This window comes from Hippocampus zosterae, chromosome 6 (genome assembly GCF_025434085.1).
Source record: "Hippocampus zosterae strain Florida chromosome 6, ASM2543408v3, whole genome shotgun sequence".
NCBI classification, from domain to species: domain Eukaryota; kingdom Metazoa; phylum Chordata; class Actinopteri; order Syngnathiformes; family Syngnathidae; genus Hippocampus; species Hippocampus zosterae.
The window spans coordinates 11,201,437-11,223,417 of NC_067456.1; the positions used below are offsets into that span (position 1 = coordinate 11,201,437).

General features: G+C 43.2%; 3 protein-coding genes across 8 annotated transcripts in view; 1 reads left to right on the top strand and 2 right to left on the bottom strand.

The window, feature by feature from the left end:
* Window positions 1-5,979, bottom strand: part of agtpbp1 (ATP/GTP binding carboxypeptidase 1) — a 33,321-nt gene extending 27,342 nt beyond the window's left edge. For 2 of the 5 annotated variants that reach the window (XM_052067810.1, XM_052067809.1), the window contains exons 1-3: window positions 5,701-5,979; window positions 1,379-1,483; window positions 456-514 (exon numbers count right to left, since the gene is read on the bottom strand). In XM_052067810.1, coding sequence (XP_051923770.1) covers window positions 456-514; window positions 1,379-1,468 — 149 coding nt within the window. In that variant the 5' untranslated portion in view covers window positions 1,469-1,483; window positions 5,701-5,979. The remainder of the gene's footprint in view (window positions 1-455; window positions 515-1,378; window positions 1,484-5,700) is intronic. The other 3 variants (XM_052067812.1, XM_052067811.1, XM_052067813.1) reach the window with 2 other exon arrangements.
* golm1 (golgi membrane protein 1) lies at window positions 719-21,527 on the bottom strand. Of its 2 annotated transcripts, XR_007962689.1 has the most exons (12): window positions 21,313-21,527; window positions 19,959-20,094; window positions 19,481-19,660; window positions 19,356-19,410; window positions 18,983-19,085; window positions 18,108-18,216; window positions 17,866-18,022; window positions 16,728-16,877; window positions 15,986-16,147; window positions 15,450-15,548; window positions 15,235-15,301; window positions 719-728 (listed from the first exon to the last, which is right to left on the bottom strand). XR_007962689.1 is itself a non-coding variant. In XM_052067839.1 (11 exons), exons 2-10 carry the CDS (start codon window positions 20,085-20,087, stop codon window positions 15,451-15,453), a joined length of 1,143 nt encoding a protein of 380 aa, XP_051923799.1. In that variant the 5' UTR covers window positions 20,088-20,094; window positions 21,313-21,527; the 3' UTR covers window positions 14,947-15,301; window position 15,450. The 2 variants fall into 2 exon arrangements, 1 of the variants encoding a protein (XP_051923799.1); XM_052067839.1 differs by lacking the exon at window positions 719-728 and having other exon boundaries at window positions 14,947-15,301.
* naa35 (N-alpha-acetyltransferase 35, NatC auxiliary subunit) lies at window positions 6,009-14,533 on the top strand. Its single transcript, XM_052067823.1, has 23 exons — window positions 6,009-6,167; window positions 7,142-7,270; window positions 7,344-7,377; window positions 7,470-7,584; window positions 8,241-8,315; window positions 8,404-8,571; window positions 8,650-8,716; window positions 8,807-8,850; window positions 8,933-8,983; window positions 9,335-9,418; window positions 9,489-9,603; window positions 9,708-9,886; window positions 10,174-10,233; window positions 10,306-10,412; window positions 10,835-10,901; window positions 10,993-11,091; window positions 11,300-11,478; window positions 11,552-11,688; window positions 12,840-12,907; window positions 12,981-13,121; window positions 13,368-13,490; window positions 14,074-14,154; window positions 14,220-14,533. The coding sequence occupies exons 2-23, from the start codon at window positions 7,150-7,152 to the stop codon at window positions 14,277-14,279; spliced, it is 2,175 nt and encodes a 724-aa protein (XP_051923783.1). The 5' UTR covers window positions 6,009-6,167; window positions 7,142-7,149; the 3' UTR covers window positions 14,280-14,533.
* Window positions 21,528-21,981: the final 454 nt, after the last annotated feature.

The window sequence follows — 21,981 nt, forward strand, 5'->3', positions numbered from 1 at the left end:
TTTTGCAGTAACTTTTTTTCCCCCCTCATAATAACATAAGATAAGATAACCTTTATTTGTCCCACACTGGGGAAATTTGCAGTGATTTAATTCCCATTTAGTTTCAGTTTAGTGCATAATATTTTTTCTTGTAGCATAACATTACAGTTCTTTCTTTCAACATTTAGTAAATGTACATTATACATTTGCATAACACACATAATTTTAAAATGGAGAATTGTGACAAGAACAAAAAGCCTCTGCATAATTGCCTATGTTAACCTCATTCACGTGAAGTTTCTGTGCACAAAAATAAATAATAGGAGACAAAACAAGCATTGGTGCTACACTGGGAGTTCAATAGGTATGAGAACGCACTCAAGGGTGCGTAACAGTATGAAAGAGTCGAAGCGTGGACAAATGGCATCATTTTGCTTGGATGAAATTAGGCTTTTAAAGTTAAAAAAAACACTCACCCCTTCTCTGAGGCCATCTTCGGTTTGTTCATTTTCGTCACATCAACGTGGCATGTCGTCTATGAAAGACATAAACACTGAATGCATGCAGTTTCAAAACTAAGTGGCTTGAGTGAGCGGAGCCAAAACAGGAGCACTTGAGAGGCAAAATAAGGCCAGTCATAAACCGTTTTAGAAGTGCATCAGTAGTACATTGAGTCTTAACAATATTATGCTTTCATTGAGTGTATAATGTGTCATTGCAGGACAACATGCAGCTGTGTTGCTGTTGAATGGGCACCAAAATGGGTCACGAGTCAATTTCTATTGACAACAGTCAGAGGCAACTGTTTGAATATATTTGTTTTATTCATTCAGGCATATCCTTTCCTGGCAAAGGGCTTCATGATCCCTGCTTGTTGCACTGAATTAAAGTGTTCTGTGTTATATTTAGTTCATGATAAAATGTTTGGGTGCACGATATATGCGTGTTACTTCCTTGTTGGGTGCCACAAAAGCACTTCCAAATATGGGCAAGCTGGGACTCGGGTGTTGTCATCCATGCCTGCTGCCCCGCAACAAACGCATTGAAAACCAAGTGCGGTGTGAAAAGACAATGTAGTCATACAGACAATGAAGAAGAGTTTCATTCAACTACTGGAAGTAAGACAGTAATCTGCAGTAGTCATACCTGCTTTTCGCATAGGATAAAGAACACATGCCTGTAACTGTTATTAAATTTGATTGTCTATATGTGTTACTGCACCGATTGTGTACAAGCCTCTGAGCCTGAAAACATTATAGTCGCTATTCATTAGCATTAAATTAGTAGACTTGAATGCTAATCATGCAGTCGTTTTACATACCAAGCGTGTCTTTTTGTTTGTGACATTAAACTTGATTGGGAGTGGCATCAAAATGCTCTTTTTTGAAGATTTACTCACAATGACTGAACCGCTGCTTGTTGTGAGTGAGCAGAGTTGAATCCCTTGCCACCACAGACCAAACATAGCAATTTTTCCCCAACAAGTCATAGCATGACTCTTTTTCTAAAAAATAAATAAATAAGCAAATAAATAAGAATACCCAATTTGTAGCAATTTCGTACATTTTATGTACTTTATTTTGCATGTATTATGTAGTGTGGTAAATGTGTGTCTGCATGGGGGAAAATATATATATATTTGTAATTAAGGTTGACAAACGGTCACAAACGGTCACAAACGGTCACATAAAGTAAATACTAAGCAATAAGGTAACATAAGGTAATATTTATCAAAACTACACAGAGCATTCTGGGACTTCCGGGTAGAGTGAACGCTGGCGCGTTTTTGGCTGCCGCTGCTCTCCCACAAACTTTTGTGTTTTACGGTGTTTTTACGCTCGATTGTTTTACTGTTTCGCATGGAATCACGATCATCATCTCACAGTCATTCCACCCAGCCCCCATTCAGGCCTGTCTCGCACTCTCAACTATCTTCGACTGTTTCGTCCCGGCGTCTCAGCGTCCTACCTGTCAACCTGTCGATCCTCCATCGACCTGTCAAGGGTCTGCTCCAGTACTCGTTGGCCGAGCTCCTTCGGCTCCGCTTCCAATGGCTGGGCCCTCCTCCTGCGCTACACCGGCTCCCGGACATCGTTCGCTTTCCTTCCCGGAAATATATTCATCGTGGGTCTCGTCGGGGCTTCTGCCTCAACCGATCCAACACCATCGTCTCCTTCTGGTCTTCCTCCCGTCGGCCATCCAGAAACGCCGGCCGATCCATCGACCATCGTGCGTTAGCCGGCTTGGCTAGGTCGGCTAACGGCCCCCGCAGCAGCGAGACTGCCGCCGTCAACTTCGGGCTACTTAACATCCGTTCGCTTACTGGGAAGGGTAATCTCATTCAAGATATCCTCACGGACCGTAAGCTTGACATTCTCTGCTTGAATGAAACCTGGCAAACTCCCGGGGACTTCTCACAGTTGAACGATTCCACTCCCCCGGGATTTGTTTACATTTCCAAGCCCCGCGATTCTGGTCGCGGAGGAGGTCTCGCGATAGTATACCGCGAGAAGTGGAAAGTACTTTCGGTTTCACTCCCGCCACTTTCCTCCTTTGAATGCCTTGCCTGTCAAATATCCGGACCCATCCCCACGATTATTGCCACAGTGTACCGCTCCCCCAAACCCCACCGCGACTTTTTAAATGAAGTGTCTACTGTCCTCTCCCATCTCTCCTCTCTGTCACCAAATGTAATAATCCTGGGAGATTTTAATATACATATGGACAACACTGCTCTTCCTCTCACCATTGACTTCACTTCTTCAATTAACAGTCTTGGTTTTGATCAATTTGTAGATTTTCCCACACACATCAAAGGTCACACCCTGGATCTGATCTGCTGCTCTGGTATTTCCCCCTCCAACTGTACTGCTGACGAACTTCCAATAACGGACCACTTCCTTATCTCATTCAACATTACACTCCAGCTCTCAACTGCCAAATCACCCCGGACCATTGTTTACCGTAATATTAAAGACATTAACATTGACTCTCTCACTGCATGGCTGACCACCCTGACTCCGGACATTGACTCCACTCCTGATGATTTGGTTTTCCAATACAACTCTGGTCTCACCAGCATCCTCAATACGCTCGCCCCTGTCAAGTCCCGCTCTGTCCTTTTTACTCGGTCTGCCCCTTGGTTCACCCCTCATCTACGTTCCTTGAAATCCCAAACCCGGCAGCTTGAGAGACTTTATAGGAAAACCGGCCTCACTGCTCACAAGGACATCTATGCAGCTCAGCTATCCCTCTACAAGGATTCCATCTCTCAAGCAAAATCACACTACTACTCCGGACTCATCTGCTCCAATGCTGGAAATACTAAGACTCTCTTTTCCCTTTGGAACAGAATCACTCAACCTCCTGACTCCCTACCACCTCACTTTTACTCTCGTGACACCTGCAATGCACTTCTCCTCTTTTTCAATGAAAAAATCAACAGAATCCACCAGCATCTGGGCTCCTCTGTACCTTTCCCCTCATCTGAACCTCTCACCCCTTGCAAACTGTTCTCTTCTTTTGAACTCCCCCATCTCTCATTAATTTCAGACCTCATCATTAAATCCAAGACTTCCTCCTGTCAGCTTGATCCCCTCCCCACAGTTCTGGTCAAATCCTGCCTACCCTCTCTGCTTCCCTTCATCTCAGCCATTATCCATTCCTCTCTGTCGACTGGAATTGTTCCTGTACTCTTCAAAACTGCAGCTGTCACACCAATCCTGAAAAAAACTGGTTCAGATCCCAATGACTTCAATAACCTACGCCCCATTTCCCATCTTCCCTTCATCTCGAAAATTCTGGAGAAAACTGTCGCCTCTCAGATCCACTCCCACCTCACCGACAATAGTCTTTATGAACAATTCCAGTCCGGCTTCCGTCCCCGTCACAGTACTGAAACAGCCCTCATAAAAATCACAAACGATCTTCTCATGGCAGCAGACTCTGGCCTTATCTCCATCCTCATCCTCCTTGACCTGAGTGCAGCCTTCGACACAATCTCTCACCCCATCCTCCTCAATCGACTCTCTACCATAGGCATCACCAACACCCCTCTACATTGGTTCCACTCATATCTCACTGGCCGCTCTCAGTTCATTCAAGTTGATTCTTTTACTTCACAATCCCTCCCCGTTTCTTCTGGTGTTCCCCAGGGTTCTGTCCTCGGTCCGCTCCTCTTCATTGTCTACCTCCTTCCACTCGGAAACATTTTCCGCAAATTTGGCTTACACTTTCACTGCTTTGCGGATGACACCCAGCTCTATCTCTCCAGCAAACCCGACGCTTCTCTCCCACCCTCGTCCCTCTCTCACTGTCTCTCAGAAATCAAATCTTGGTTCACCCACAATTTCCTCAAGCTAAACAGCAATAAAACTGAACTCCTACTCGTCGGTACCAAATCCACTCTAAACAAAGCCGACAGTTTCTCCCTCACAATTGATAATGCCACTATATCTCCTTCCCCCCAGGTGAAGAGTCTGGGTGTCATCCTTGACAGTTCACTATCCTTTCACTCCCACATCAATAACATTACCCGGTCCGCTCATTTCCACCTTCGCAATATAAACCGCCTCCGTCCCTCACTCACTCCGCACACCACCGCTATCCTTGTTCACAGTCTCGTCACTTCCCGTATTGACTACTGCAACTCACTCCTCTTCGGTGTCCATCAAAAATTCCTCCATAAACTTCAACTTGTTCAGAATTCAGCAGCCCGGATCATCACGAGAACCCCCTCCTTCCATCATATCACCCCCATCCTCCGACAGCTCCACTGGCTTCCTGTCAAACTTAGAATCAACTTCAAAATACTTCTCTATACATTCAAAGCCATCCATAACCTTGCGCCCCCCTATCTGTCAGATCTTCTTCAAATCTCCATTCCCTCTCGCTCACTCAGGTCCTCATCCTCCCTCCACCTTTTTCTACCCTCTGCCCGTCTCAGTACAATGGGGTGCAGAGCCTTCAGTCGCTCTGCCCCCAAACTCTGGAACTCACTTCCTCCCAACATTCGTAATATTGACTCTCTTTCCTTATTCAAAACCCAGCTCAAAACCCACCTATTCAGACTTGCCTACCCGCCTTAAATCTTTCTTTCTTTATTTATTATTTTATCTGTGTTTTATTATTGGTCTTGGCTGTACAGTGTCCTTGAGTGTTGTGAAAGGCGCTTACAAATGTGATGTATTATTATTATTATAAGGAAAAAAAAAGATTGGGCCAAATGGTTAAAGTAAAGGATGAGAATTGGGAACTTCCTTTTATTGTTATTAGACATGGGCACTTATGTTTTGGGGGCCTTGTGGACTTATTTACACTTGCAGGTTTCCAAGCCCTGTTTAAATATTTATCAATCCAGCTTGACGTTGTTGTTCCTATAAGGTCTTTCTGTCACTTGACAGCCATTGCAATTTGAAAAATGGCTTATTGCCTTCCTATGACCCAAATCCATCACAAAGCAAAGTGAAATAACAACGTAGATGAAACACGAGACCGCCGCTGGTAACCAAGTCGCCGTAACTGTCTGGAAGGGCGTAAGAAAACACTCAAGAGGCTACAAGCGTTAGCTGCCCGGGGGCCGCTGCACCTGCCGTCGCGGACGAGTGAGTCTGTTACCGCCGGACTGAGCTCACAAGAAAGCCGATTTTAAGAACGTCCCCGCCGCGTTAAGACAAAGCGGTCAGCCCGGGCGGCGCCGCACGGAGGATGGGCATGACTTACCTCCGAAGCAAGGAACGGCTGTCCTCCTGAGATAACGGCGGCAGCTCAAAGGTGTGTATTTATTGTGTAATAGTGTGTTTCGTCTGGCTGGCTGGCTGAAACGCCCTGGTGATGTTGTGATGAGTGGCAGCCCCAAGACTGTCAGAGAGAGCGAGGCTGTCAAAGTGAGCGAGCCACGCGAGAGTACGACTCTTACTGCGGTTTTACGTACTCATACGCCTTTGATACAGCCAGTGCGCCATGGTCGTCACCAAATACAACACTTATGGTGTAATTCTCAGCATTGGGCGGTGAATTACAAACGGGAAGTGTCCCGCGGGGGCTGGGTTTTGAACGGGATGCCCAAAAACTACAAATCCCAGCAATTTAGGTTTACTGATGACGTCATATTATTGAGCCCGGGCTGTAGGTCCCGTGAAATTATTCCCCTTCAAGCTAAAGCTACATGGCTATTAAAAAACAATAAGGTATGTATCGGATTTCAGTCAAAGCAACACTTTTAAACTGTTATTATTCAAGTGTGGGACTTGGATGGTTAAAACAATAAATATAAACATGTTACCTAAGACAAAATGGGCTATTAATATTACTGCCTCTAGCTAGCTCTGCATCTTTTTGTGGATTCGGAACATATTTTCGTATTGCCTATGTCTCTCCAGTCATTTACTTTCATTAATCCAAACAGTGTGTGTGTACATGTTCCTTTCTTTCACTCCGTTGCATGATAAATCAAGTTATTGTGAACTGTCACTGTTCGTTTGTTTGTTTATTTTGTTGGAAAGTAAATTATACTGGCACGAATCTTCCCGATTAGAATCTGTCTAAAGTGGTAACATCCTCTGATTTTGCTAATCTGTTATAATTGACTGGAATCGTTATCCATGTCAGTCTGCTTTGAACCCCTAATTTGAGATCTTGATCCTTGTTCCAAATCCTAATACAAGCTTGAAACCCGGACGTTCTCTTCAAACTCTAATTTGAAACCCTAAAATATTTTTGCTTTTGCTTTTGCTTTCGTTACTTATTTTAGTTGTAGTAGAGCTCTTGTTCTAGATAGGACTTCCAAAGTAGTTTAATGCTCCCGTGAATTTCTTTTATAGTAATTCACTGTAGCCTCAATTGTTATCCTAAGCCAGTTCGACATGCAGCAAGCAATGCAGTATTAAATAAATAAATACATACACACATACATAAATGCTCTTGTGATTCTCTAGTAGTGTGACTGTAGTAATTGTTATCTTAATCCAAATAGACATGGTTTAGTCGTGATGGGCACTCTCCCCTATTGCAGTTCACCAGAGAGTATTTAGTGCAGCCAAGCATGCCATTGACCTACCATGAGCTGCCTCTTCGTGTGATGCCAGAGTAGCGTTTAGATTTGATAGGTAGGAAAATTAATAAGAAATGTGTCTCTTTGTGTCCTCTGTGTGTGAATGCACAGTTGTCACCATGGTGATGAAGTCATCGGGGGAAGAGGATGATGCTGGCTGGGGTCTGGGCATCCCGGAAAAGATGAAGAACAACGCCAACTGGGTGGACATTACCCACGATTTCAAGAGTTCTTGTAAAGGTACATAATAGTGGACGTCAGATAGATCTGTCTTCCTCTCTTTTTGCATTTACCTTCATTTTTCTTAATGTAGAATTGAGCCTTGGGGAGTTGCTTCATGACATGCTGTAAGTATGGAAAGGACCAGAATAGTCAAACAGAGAAGATTTAAGTGTATTTCCAGCAACAACAACAAAAAACACTTTTCTGACGGTGGCAGGTTCGGCTTGTTTGAGGCCATGTCGGCCATCGAGATGATGGATCCCAAGATGGACGCCGGGATGATCGGGAACCAAGTCAACCGGAAAGTGCTCAACTTTGAGCAAGCCATAAAGGTACACCACTGCTCGCATTGAGCACATGTGAGCACATCCCATTGCATGCACAAAGTCAATTTAATGTGTGTGACGGAGATTAAAGTTTTTCCTTACAACAGACCTTAAACCTTGAAACCCAAACTCAGACTTGAAACCCTAACACAGGCTTGAAATCGTGAACCCCGATTTGAAATTTCAACCCATGCTTAAAGCTTAATCCTAAACCAGGTTTAAGACAACGTTTTGAAACGTTAATTGTAAAACCACAACCCAGCATTGAAGTAGACAGTAGAAACCGTGTCCCTTGTTTGAAATCCAAACTTGGGTTTGAAATCCGAAAGCAGCTTTGAAACCCTCATTTGAAATTATTTCCCTTGTTTCAAACTCGGAATCGAAACCACATTGTGAAACCCTAAAATGGATTTGAAGCCAAACTTAGAATTCGTAATCCAGGTTTGAAACCCTAACACAGTTTTGAATTAACAAAACAGGCTTGAAATCTACCTTAAAACCGTAACCCTTGTTTGAAACCCTCTTGAAAAACACTAAGCTAGGCTTGCAACGCTAATATGTAATCAGAATAGTGGCGCATAGAACATATTATGGAAAATAACATTTTGGGCTTGACTTCCCCTTTAGATGTTCCTCAAAAGTGTCCATTTTATTCCCTGAAGGAACACGCCATCAAGGTGAAAGATCTGAGCCTCCCTGAACTCATCGGAATCATGGACACGTGCTTCTGCTGCTTGGCGAGTCTCCCACTGAACATTGAACAACCTCTCACCGATGTACCCATGCAAATGTTTGAACATGTACTGTACGTGTGACCGGGTGCAGATCACATGGCTGGAGGGCCACTCCCTGGCTCAGACGGTGTTCACTTGCCTGTATGTCCACAACCCGGACTTGATTGAGGAGCCCGCCCTCAAGGCCTTCGCCCTGGGCATTTTGAAAATTTGTGACATTGCACGGGAGAAAGTCAACAAGGCAGCTGTGTTTGAAGAGGTGGGCCGTAGGTTCGATACCTTCATGGATGTGTGGGAGGACGAACCCGGGAGTGACATCTGCTCTTTGTTTCTCTAGGAGGACTTCCAGGCCATGACGTACGGCTTCAGGATGGCCAACAATGTCACTGACCTGCGGGTGACAGGTACAACATGATTACGCTTTCGCATGTTGTCTCATCCGAAAAGGTCAAACAAGAGCAAAGATCAATACCGTCGCCCCACTTGTCTTCCAGGTATGCTGAAAGATGTGGAGGATGAGTTACAGAAGAAAGTCAAGGTAATCTATTGATCACGGTTAACCCGCCGTGCCTGCCGACTCCTTCTGTGTTTTATGTTTTGTTTTTGCGTCCACCTTTCAGAGCACACGCAGTCGTCAGGGCGAGCAGCGAAACCCCGAGGTGGAACTGGAGGTGATTGTCTTTTGGGATACATAAACGCTAGCAGATAAGTGTGTGGACAGCTTCAGATGTGTTGGATAAGAGAGGCTCACTACAAATAGCTTGACCAGTTCTTTTTTTAAATGATCGAGTAGTGGGTCATCCATCACTGCTTTTATTGTCTTATAGAAGCTAAATGAACATAGCTTCCCTTTCTTGCACAGACAGCAAATATTTAGTGTGTCTCGTGAATAAAATTTCCCAAGGAAATCAGATCCAACTTGTCGTTTCTACTTCCACTACTTTTTTTTTGTAAGGGTAGCACCGACTTGTTGCTAATGTTCCCTAAATTGCTGTTCCTGTGTGTGTGTGTGTTACTTCCAGCACCAGCAATACTTGGCGTTGTTCAACCGCATCAAGTTCACACGTCTTCTCTTAACGGCACTGATCGCCTTCACCAAGAAAGAGGTAACTTGGCTAAGTTCCCCTTCAAAAAAAAAGGCACGGAAGTGAGTGACATGTTTGTGTTGTGTAACAGACCAGCTCGGTGGGGGAGGCCCAGAAGCTTGTCGCCCAGGCAGCTGACCTCCTGTCAGCCATTCATTCTAGCGTGCAACACGGCATCCAGTCACAGAACGACACCACGAAAGGAGGTTAGCAAAAAAAAAGCTCACACGTCGAATATGTATTTTTAATAAAAATGACTTGCTCAGCTAGTTTTTGTGGGGGGGGATAAAAAAAAATATTATAATGGCAGATCACCCCATCATGATGGGCTTTGAACCACTGGTCAACCAGCGGCTGCTGCCACCCACTTTCCCTCGCTACGCCAAGATCATCAAGAGGGAGGACATGGTGGCTTACTTCGGCAAACTCATCGAGCGCATCAAGACCGTCTGTGACGTCATCAACACCACCAACCTGCACGGCATTCTGGTAATGGCGGAGGATTGTACCTCATGCAAGTTGAAACCAAAGGTTTACATCCACAATATAAAAATGCAGATGCTTTTTTTTTTTCTTACTGGCTGACATGAGATCATAGTAAACTTTTCTGCCTTCTCACATTATTCTGCCATTTAGCAAATAAAAATAATCTCGGTCATCCTAACAGGAAAAACTATTTTGATTTCATGTCAGAAAGTGAAAAAAAAAGTACAGTATATATTTTAACATATTGTGAATGTCTTCTGCTTTCTTATCTTGGTTACACTGAACTATAGGACTTCTTCTGTGAGTTCAGCGAGCAGTCTCCTTGCGTGCTGTCCAGATCTCTACTTCAGGTGAGCTCACGCCCGAGCGGATGCTTGTTAAGGCACTGTGGACACTGAACGTGATTGTTGTGGTCCATCTAGACAACCTTTCTGATTGACAACAAGAAAGTATTTGGCACCCATCTGATGCAGGACATGATCAAAGACGCCCTCCGATACTTCGTCAGCCCACCCGTCCTTTCATATAAGTAAGTCTGAGATTTCTGCATCTTGAAATCCTGTACATGGAGGCCATCACTACATTCAGCTGTGCTTTTGCTTTCTCGTCTTGCATTTTCTAATGAATACAGAGTTTCATTCTATTGTTCCCGCCCATGGCTTGCTCTTCCTGTTCCCGACTTGCTGTTGCTCTAAATCTCTCCCTCTAGTGGCCTTTGTCATTCAGAGAACCGAGTGAGCATGTTTATGTCGATTTTTTTTTTCCATTGGCCCAGCGACATAACTACTCGCATTCACACCGATGGACAATTAAGAGCCTTCAGTGAATCGAACAAGCGTGTTTACAGAGTACATGCATCAGAAATTCAAACGCAGAACCTCTAACTGTGAGGTATCCGTTATTCCACCAGAGGAAATACTCATAGTACTTGTGTGTGTCTCGTGTGTGCAGGTGCTGTCTGTTCAACAATCACCAGGCCAAAGACTACATCGACTCTTTTGTCACACACTGTTCCAGGGTATTTGAGCTGTCCTCTCTGCTTCTTGCCCAGTCACTCGTCTTCATTGACGTAACTTGCATCCTATTATCTTCCGGTTGATTTTTGCCAGCCGTTCTGCAGCCTCATCCAAATCCACGGACACAACCGGGCTCGGCAACGGGACAAGCTGGGTCACATTCTGGAAGAGTTTGCTACCTTGCAGGATGAGGTGACATTACCTTGACAATAGTACGCAATATTCCAAACAAATATCGATCACCTAAAAAGTAACGTGATCCATGCTGAGACTTTTTTTTTTACCCCGTAAGAAAAAACAAAGGTGGTGGTATCTCACTGAGCGACCTCCCCCCCGAGATTTCACTAATACAGTACAATACAGCAGCCACGTGTGTCCCCCCCACCACTCTCACCGGCAGGCAGAGAAGGTTGACGCGGCCCTTCACAGCCTGCTGATCAAGTATGAGCCCCAGCGGCAGCACTTGGCCTGCCTGGGTACCTGGATCCTCTACCACAACCTGAGGATCATGATCCAGTACCTGCTCAGCGGCTTTGAGCTCGAGCTCTACAGCATGCACGAGTACTATTACGTCTACTGGTACGCCGCTCAGCCCTCGTAGCCGCGACAGCTGCGCTCAAGTCAACTGATTTAACAGCTCGTCGTTGCGCAGGTATCTGTCGGAGTTTCTGTATGCTTGGCTTATGTCCACGCTGAGCAGAGCGGATGCGTCACAGATGGCCGAGGAGAGGATCCTGGAGGAGCAGGTGAAAGGACGCAGTAGCAAAAAGAGCAAGAAGAAGAAGAAAGGTACATGTTTTTCTTCCTCCCCCTCCATGAAAAAAAGGCAATCTGACAATTTAGCATTCCTGTAGCATATTATAATTTAATAAATGTATGTATTTGTATAGGTGCCGTATTTTCTGCAATATTAGGCGCACCCAAAAGCATTCAATTGTCTCAAAAGCCGACAGTGTGCCTTATATTCTCATGCGCCTTACATATTGATCTATATTCTGATTTATAACTTTTAGATGTTCTGTAAAGTGCTATGTTACAGCTGCAGCGGTTGTGAAGCTCGATATAAATAAGGAGAGCGCTATATAAATCAGCATGTATTGTATTGTATTGTATAAGGCTGTATTGTATTGTATTCCCTTTTAGCGTAGCTCCATCTAGTGGATGCATAATGGAACCGCAGGCACTATTGTGCCTTGTATTCAATGTACCTTGTAATGTGGTGCGCCCTATTTATGACTTTTAAAGTAGGCCATTCATTGACGGTGCGCCATAAATTATACATCAAAGCGCCTTACAGTGCAGAAAATGCGGTATTTGGTTTTTATTCATTTCATTAAAAATATATACTGTGATTATATCTCTATCTGTATTTTATTATTTATATTACTGTATAGAAATGTTTTCATTTTTAAGGATGGTATATTAAGTGACAAATGGTCATACATTTGTTAGCCTTTTGGTTATTAAAGTATAAGATAAGATAAGATAAGATGTCCTTTACAGCCTTCAGCAGCAAGAATGTATGTAGAAAGAAGAAAGAGAAAAAAACAACAAACATCTTTCAATTAAATGCAATATGAACACAAAATGGATAAATCGCAGTACTATTTACAATTTTCCTTCACATCATTTAATTATTATTATTATTATTGTTATTTTTTATGAATATTTATTTTAGTATCTTACATTTAAATTGTATTGACTGGTCCAGATGTAGAAAAAGGGACCAATACATATGACATAAATATGAAATTAATATTTGGTCATTATTTTGATCTACATCAACAAACCAGTGACAATGGAAGAAAAAACGTTTTCATGATTTTAACACTGAGTTGTGTTAATTATAATTGCGTTCAAATGAAAAAAAAATTATAAGTGTCCGAAAATAAAAGTCATGACCTCTGTGAATGTAGCGTTGCTTCACAATTTGTGCGCAGTTCGTCCCCTGAGCAAAGAGATCACCATGAGTCAAGCCTACCAGAACATGTGTGCCGGCATGTACAAGGTACAACAGCGCCACCTTTCTTTGACCTCCGCTCAGTTTGTTAGTCAGTAACCCTCGTTCACCCTGCGATCAGACAATGGTGGCACTGGACATGGACGGCAAGGTGCACAAGCCTCAGTTCGAGTTGGACAGTGAGCAGGTTCGCTACAAGCACCGCTTCGCACCCTTCAACAGCGTCGTCACCCCCCCGCCCGTACACTACATACAATTCAAGGTGGGTGCTTTTGCTTTGGACTTGTAGGGTTTCTTTTCTCAGGATTTGAGTTATAAAGTGCTGAGACACTTGCAGTAAATTTTCAGAGTTAAGATTGGGGAATTTTGGAAGTATTGGAGGGAAACGTATCTTATTATATTATCTCTGACGCTTTAACCTTCAAAACATCATCACACATCATGTCGACAAACCTTGTGAGATTTCAGTTCAGTGAGAATGTGAGTGAGAACGCCCTCCACTCCACAGGAAATGTCTGACCTGAAGAAGTACAATCCTGCTCCGGGCTCTGCCGACCTCTATCTGGCTGCCAGCAAACACTTCCAACAGGCTAAGTTCATCCTGGAAAACGTCCCCAGCCCGGACCCGGAGGTCTGAACATTCATTTATATTTGCTTACGACCTTAAGTTATTCCAATATTCTCATGTCGCAAATGAACAAAAATGCCATTACCGGTCATCCATTGGCCCCTGCTCCCCAAAACAAATCAGATTACATTTCTCTATGCATGTAAAAAAAAAAAAAGATCCACTATTCAACATCAAAGAGTTTGAAGTAAATAGTAAAATAGCAGCTGCTGTATTTTTTTTTTTTCAAGTGGAAAGGAAAATGCACAAAATGACCATTCAAGGACAACACAAAGCTGCTGAATAAAGAAACCAACGTCGCGTGGAATAACTCATTTTGTTCATACAAAAATCAATTGACATTTTGAAATATTATATAATAAAATATTGGCCTTGTTTTTTTTAAGAATCTTTGGGGTTCATTAAAAAATATGATGGGAGTGGTCGCAGTTGCCCATGCAGTAATAACATGATTAAATCGAATGTAAAGATTGAAACCATTTTATTCAAAGGATGTTGCGCTGTTTTTTGTACGTGCACCTCAACATGCATACGTACAATCCGTGTAGATTGGATGTATAAACATTTTTGTGTTGTGTGATCGCAGGTGAATGGTATTCTAAGAGTGGCCAAACCCAACTTTGTGGTGACCAAACTCCTGGCTGGAGGACACAAGAAGGAGACCATGGTATGAATAACTAGAATTCTTATTACCACTATGTCACTTGAATTCCGTTGCATTTGAATCACCAGGTTTTGCCCGAGTTTGACTTCACTGCTCACAAGTACTTCCCTGTGGTCAAGATTATGTGACACTACAGATGCAATCACCTGCCGTGCTTCTAATCCACCCATCGCAACCGTGTGTGTGCGCTTTTGTGATGAAACTGTAAATTGTGTGTGTGTGTGTGCGCGCGTGTGCGTGCGCGTGTGTGCACGCATGTGCGTGTGTATTGCCAATTTAAGTGTTAAGACCAGTGGCGGCTTGTCAATGGAGGGTGCTGCCCTCCCGCTGAGCTGAGTCAAAGGGACAAAAATGAATAAAAATGACAAAATACTTGTAATAAGTGTGTTTTTAGATGAGCAGAGTGGCTCCTGCATTACACGAAAACATGCCACATCCAAGTTGCGACTGGCATGTCATTGGATGTTACTCAGCCAAGTTCCTAAATCGTTACCTCGTTTTAGTTTGTCTTCATATTCACCTCAATGAAGACACTTTATGAAGACACTTGACAGAACTCTGAGCCCGGGGATGAATAAGGAAAGGTATGGTGGATTTATTCGTTGGTTTTGTGACAAAATTAGACACAGGATAAAGTGCAACTTCACTCAAAACTACCATCACGATCTTTGGCTACTTTCAGAAAAGTATTGGCTTGAGTGATGGCTACTATATGTAAACTATATTTTTTGTGACAATATTTCAGTAATAGTTTACCTTTATCTTCCATTTTATTCTCAATAATGACAAACTAAATCCTTTCAACACCACATTTATTGTATGATTTTCATAGTCTTTCTTCAGCAGGTCTAAATATACACATTACAAAAAAATCTGTCTAGCACACACATTTAAAATCAAAGTGATCTGCTGGGCAGGTAATATTTGACTTCATTCTTCAACGGTTCTGGGTCCATTTGTTTGTATGGGACAACAAATGTGCTTTAACTTCATTCAGTAGTCATTTTGGCGAATGAGTGACCACGTCCATCTTGCCAGCTCAAATATGACTCAGAAAAATTAAACTATCATGTTGGTGCTGTTCATGTTCAACCAGTCAACTGGCAGTCAAAAAGCCGCAATTCTTCACATGTCCACCGGGTGTGCTTTCCTGCAGGGAAAACATCATCCAGTAACATAAGATACAGTAAGACAGTATGGAGTCATATTCTACTTATGTTCTTAGGTTCTTACTTAGGTTCTATTAATTAAAGAATATTTCTAAATATGAATATGCTAGAATATATAGAAAGTCTCACCTTAATTCTGAGCCAGTTCAGCTTGCTTGTCAGCCTCAAACTCTCCTTCGTTGTCGTCGTCGCCGTTGTAGTCGGCCAGCTCATCCTCCATTATTTTGTCTAGGGGGTTACAAGAACTCTTGTCACTTTTCCGCTTCTGTAGTGCCGACACACAAACCGAGCTCAAGAAAATTCAACTGGTTGAGATTACTTTTTTTTTGTATTTGCATTTTATCTTTGTATGCAGCGATGGCTGTTTGAAAGTGCTCTATAAATAATGTTGACTTGACATTTACAGAAACATCAATTCACACACACACTCACACACGTATGATCATTTATGCACAAACTCGCATACGGACACAAAGACAAATTCAAACAGCCACCCAAACAAAACACAGAAACAAATACACAAGCAAAAATTCACACACACACACACACACACACACAAATGCAAATTACGGTAACAGTTTAACAGACATGCAAAATAACTGACACAGACACTTGCATATACCGACAGACAGACCCACACTCATGCAAACAAAACACACACATACCTATGGTTTCATCCCGTCTCATTTGCTGCTGTTTGTCCTGACCCAGTTCTCCTCCCAGCACCTGCTTGTCATCACGGTCATAATTCTCCAGTTTCTCTTCCAAGGCGGTCATGTTGGCTTCCCCTTGGCCAATCAGAACACGTTCTGTTCCCGGGTCCACTCCTTTAAAAGACATCATAACAAGGAGAACCCCAGCACAGAAACTGACAAACTGGTGGACCGGTGAAATTTACTGTCTGAAGCGGTTAAAATAACATGACGGACTGACGATTAGGTTGGTTTGGCTTCGCTTGAATAAAATGACGGACTGACGATTAGGTTGGTTTGGCTTCGCTTGAATAAAATGACGGACTGACAAAGGCAGCTGATGAATGACAGACCGTCAACATTCCGTAATTGTGGGTGTAAAAAGGAGACACAAGAAAATATGTACCGGTCGGTATATTTGAACTAAAACAATTAAGCAACGACAAAAAAACAAGATCAGCTGTTTCATTTTAAGTTCTGCTCCATTCACGATTAATGACACACTGCCATTTATACGTTTCTGTTGAGTAGCAAAAAAGCCTTCAGTAAAGTAAGGATCAATGATTCCTTGATTGTAGCTTCTCCAGTGAACCTCCTTGATGCTCAATCCTTAACTCCTCTGTTAACTCCTCCTAAACTCACATTTAGGACAATTTTTTGGTTGTGGTGGAAGTACCGCGAGTAACACACCTGAGATTCACCCAACGTGTCTTACCTTGGCCCGGGGAAGCTAACACGTCCACTTGCGTCAGGTTATTTGACAAAGAGAATTTGCTGGTCTGTGCCGGAAGGGCCATGGCAGGCTTTTTTGTTCCATCTTTTGTCATATCCGACTGGTGGACGTCCTCCTCGTCCGCTGCAGCACCTTGCAGGTTGAAAAAAAAAAAAGATATTTATTTTCAGTTCAATTAAATGTTGATTAGACAACTTGATGCTTGGGCTGCAATTAACTCATTTAATCATCCATCTGTCAGTCTGTTCCGTCAGAATTTAAATAAAAAACAAAAAACTTTAAATGTCAATCTTTTTTTTTTCAAAAATAGGACATCAAATTGACTTAGCAAAAAATGTACAACAACAAAAAATTATGATTCATTTACTACCATAGTTTGGCCCGTACCATATCAGAGAATAGGCTAAAATGCTGACCAATAATTTCCAAACGTAAATGCAGATATTCGTCCATGTCCTATTTTCATTGAAAACAAAGAAGGGAACACAATTTTTGTTGACTTAGCCCCACACTATCACACTGCCACCACCATGACAGCTGTTTTTTGGGGTGCGAAAGCCAAAACTGACCTCACTTTTTTTCTATATCATGTCACGTTTGTGATTTATAGGATTCCCATTTTCTTAAAAATAAATGAAATAGATGTGAAAGGATGTAAATATCACTAATCGTCTTAATTCCTACTACGCTAGCTTTCTGTTTGCAAATATTGAGAGTGGTGACCTATTGGGAGCCACACCCTCCCCTCACCACACTGTCTCAGTTGTGACTATCGCATAGCTGTAGATGAATCCAACTGTAATCAGGTCTTCTTACGACAGTCTGACTATGGCTAATCGGTGGAATTTTGTTTATCTGGTGGATAGCTGTGGAGAAAAAAAAACTTGACATACTGGAAAAAAAGACTGCAATTTTGGAATCAGCATGCCAATTTGAGTTGGAATCGTCAGAAAGGTCGACCTCGATATTTGTTTTCAAATTGTTCCCCAGTGTAATCAGACTGCTTTCATATTTTCTGTTGTCTGAAATTACAAGAACTCAAAGTTAATCAGCCTATCATAGTTAATCTCTATGATGAATGGAATATCTAAATGATCAATTTGTTTGATAATCAATTTACCTTTCTCCTTAAATATGTTGTTGGCGTACGCTGCAAAACGCTCGTCGGCTTTGGCCGTCGTGAGATTGGAGGAGTGGCTGAAGTCAGCCGAGCCCTTCAGGGACGCGTTCGTCGTCTCGCCTTCCGCATTGACACCATTGTCCTCTGCCTTCTCATCCTGCCGACGGTTTGTGAGTCATTCAACGTGATGTCACTCAAAGGGTGGGCTGAGACGGCACGGGCGCGTCAGAGCTTTGGGTTACCTGGATGTGGGTGAGCTTGGTCATCATCTTCTGGACTTCCAGTTTGGCGGCGGCCACTCGCTCGTCACACAGTTCCTTCTGTGTCAGGATCTGTGAGTTACATTGTGTCCTACACACGCATACACATGACACACCTGTTAACATAAGACTACTGACGATAGCATATCATTCTTATGTGTGTGTGTGTGTGTATGGAATAAATTAGAGCTGTCTCACTTCATTTATTCAGTAGTGCCCCTGAAAGTGAAAGTTTTATCAGTCGTCATGAAATAGGATGGAGTCGTCTATCACAACAGGACTCACGAAAAAAATCACAAGAATCCATGACCGGCAGTCGGAAATGACTGTGTGAAGCGGCAAAAAACGAGGCCCTTATTCGCCAATCATCACAAAAAAGCTTCGACTTGTGGCTCATAATGGAACAGACGAAAAAGTATCAACCGGACGGAAACTGACGAGAAAGTGGGTCATTTTAGGTTGAAGCAGCCATTTTGGTGAATTCCAGGGCTCAAACTCCTTCGAGGGAATCCAGTCAAATGAGGCCTCATGGAAGGCGGGGATCTGAGATGCAAAAAGTGGGTGCAAGAAAGTATCCATTGCTGCTTGAATCGGTTACTTTATTTCCATTTTACGCAAAACTATTTTGGATTCCCACATCTTAAAATGAAAAGTATTTGCGTGGGTCTCTTTCCAGGTATGGCTTCCACCCGCATTTCAGTCAGATACAATGAAGACGCTAATTCCCGAGTCTGTTCATTGGGGGCCGCTATCCTGCCTATCTTCGATGTTTCCCTCCTCCCACGCACCCGATTGAAATGATCAGCTCATCAGCAAGCTTGGCAGAAGCCTGATCGCAACTTGAAGGCGTTTCTTACATGTCATACGTGAGTTTGTCGTTGAGGGTTTTGACGTTGCTCTGGCAAGCCTGCAGCTCCTTCTGAAGCTTCACCAGGTCGTCATTCATTTGATTCAGTTGGCCTGGCAAAGCAAAGGTCGCAACTTTTTTTTTTAAACGGCTTGAAATTGACAAAATGGAGACAGAAACAAACCATATCTCTTAACAATGATCACAGCATCAATGGACATTGGCCACTTGTCAAGTGGCAGAATTTCAAAATGACCCACGGTGGCATGGGAAGTACAGTGATAGTCACCACAAACAACAAGTCAGACGCACATGAAGAAAATTTTCGAATTGGGTTAAGCACATATAGGGGGACAGCGATTATTAAAGCAAAAAATGGCTACCTTTAAGTTCTTGTATGGTTTTGGTGCTGGTGGAAATGTTCTGCTGCAATGATGCCTGCAGGACAGTGTAATGCAAAGTGAGTTTCGATTCCTCAAGACAAGGAACTCTATTATATTTACTGCACCTTCTCCTGGATGCAGGTGTCCCGCGCCCCCTCCAGCTGGTTCTTATAGTGACTCTCGAGGAGTCCAATTTGATCCTTCTGCCTGTGGATCTCTTTCTGGAACTCTGATTTTTTCACCTCGTCAGCGCCGCGCTCTGCCACTCCGCGACGCACTTGGCCCTCCAGTTCGTACAGCTTGGTCTGTCGCCAAGACACACAGGGAGGCAATCAGATGACGCCGTCACGTAAACACTCACTGAGGCTTCAAACATTCAAATACGGCCGGTGGAAATCACAGCATGCACTGCATTGAACAAAAGTTAACTTGGCATAACATGACTTGACAAACATTATTTCGTAAGGGGGAGGTGTGGAGAGGACAACATCATTCCCTCTCGTGTGATAATGCCTATTCTTGTTACCACCCAATAAAAATGATTAAAACAGGAAATTAGCATCAAAACAAAGCTACACACGCTATATAATGGTAAGAGGCTACCTGGAGCTCAAGGTTACGCGAGCTGGACACCCAGTAGTTGAAGCCCAGAACCAGGATGCACGCGACCAGGGCGACGATCATTAAAGGCGGAGACCTTCCTCCACGCCGCCCGTTGACCAGACCACCCATTGCTTGTCTACAAACACACCATAGAAAGGGTTCATCAGCTTAATATAATTTGTTCAAGCCATAAAATCACTCTGCTGTGGGAGGAAAAAAAATAACATTTTCAAATTCTACCATACTGACACAAATAGAATTTGGTCAATCTAACGTTGTAGCGGGCGGCACGGTAGCCGACTGGTTAGCACGTTGGCCTCACAGAGCAAAGGTGCGGTTCAAGTTCGGCTCGGGCCTTCCTATGTGGGGTTTGCATGTTGTCCTCGTGCCTGCGTGGGTTTTCGCTGGGTACTCCAGTTTCCTCCCACATTCCAAAAACATGCATTGACGTGAGGGCAACAGAAAACTCTAAATCACAGGTGTCAAACTCAAGTCCTGGGGGCCAGATTCGGACCGCCACATCATTTTATGTGGCACCCTGAAAAAAAAATTGTGTGTCAACTTGCATGATCCTTGCTAAAAAATGTACCGAAAATGTCAGAAATTGTCATGTTTAATAAATAACCCTAGATTTTGCAATCATTTTGCTACCATTACAAGTAATAATGCGATAATGCAATTAAATGTGTTTTGTAGCTTCACTTCACCGATATCAACATTTCTTTAAATGTTATTTTAGGGGTATCTTTATAGAACTTGGTGAATTGTTATCACTTTATTGTGTTGAGTTTGATTTACTGACATTTTTTTTTTTTTGACGTTTGATTTTTTGTCTCTCCATTTGAACTTTAACGTTTGGCTCAACAACACTGGATAGCACCTGCACAAGCTAACGAGATCTAGGACAACTGCCGTCTTTACGGGGACAATGCTCAGTTGTCATATTGCGAACGTGTATTATTGCGGTTGCAACTTGCAATGGCAAAGGGTGTCTCTGATGTCAAGACACACAGGCATTGAATCAAAGCAGACAAGCAGAAAATATGAGCCGAGGAATCTTCCTGAAATCACAGCTATGAATAGGCAATGCTTTTTAACAGCAATCTGCCACATTAAAATCAAACCCAAGCGGCGTGTGACGCATTATTCGGTCTCGGACAATGGCAGTAACTTCATTACAAACCAAGCGTCAGTGTCTATTTTAAAAGACATGCTGCAAAACCTTATCGATGACGGTTTCCTTCAAATTGGTCGAAGCTAAACCTAACTCTGCTAGCAATCTATCGGCTGTCCTTTATTCAGTCATTCCTTCCCTTTGACACGTTAGCTTGCTAAGAGGCTAGCATCATTTTACCCGGTAAATCCAAAGAGAGGAGCTGGAATGCCTCAGCAAGATGATCCGACGGCTTTTAATCTTATCCAAAAGCTTCGCAACGTTGACCCAATCGACAACAAAGGCGCATCACGATGTGTTCAAATTGAAATTTGAGCTAATGGTCAAACACGAATAGCAGCATACTTCTGTTTACAACGCCCGTTGACTGGAACGGCAGGTGCGGCGTTCCGGTGCTGTCGTAAAAAAGAAGCGCTGCTCTTCGCACGACAAAACGTGACAAACTCCGCTTGTTAAAATAATCCACCGACGGGCGACGTATTTGAGTGTGGAAAAAACGTTTAACTGATTTAACATTCGGGATTTCGGAGATAACCTCAACTACGCCAAACATTTGACGACAGCATTTTTCATTCATCTTCCGAACCGCTTGATCCTCACTAGGGTCGCGGGGGGTGCTGGAGCCTATCCCAGCTGTCTCCAGGCAGTAGGTGGGGGACACCCTGATGTCAAATGTTTTATCAAAGCATCGTGTCGATTCCTGGCGACTGCATTCTTATTACGACGTAACATGAAGGCGGCACAACTTTGTATACGGTGTGTTTGTTGAGCACCGCCTATTTTTACAACTCACCCGAAAGCGCAGCACAATTTGTCATTTTCTCTGGGAACCCTCCTCGAGGGTGTCAC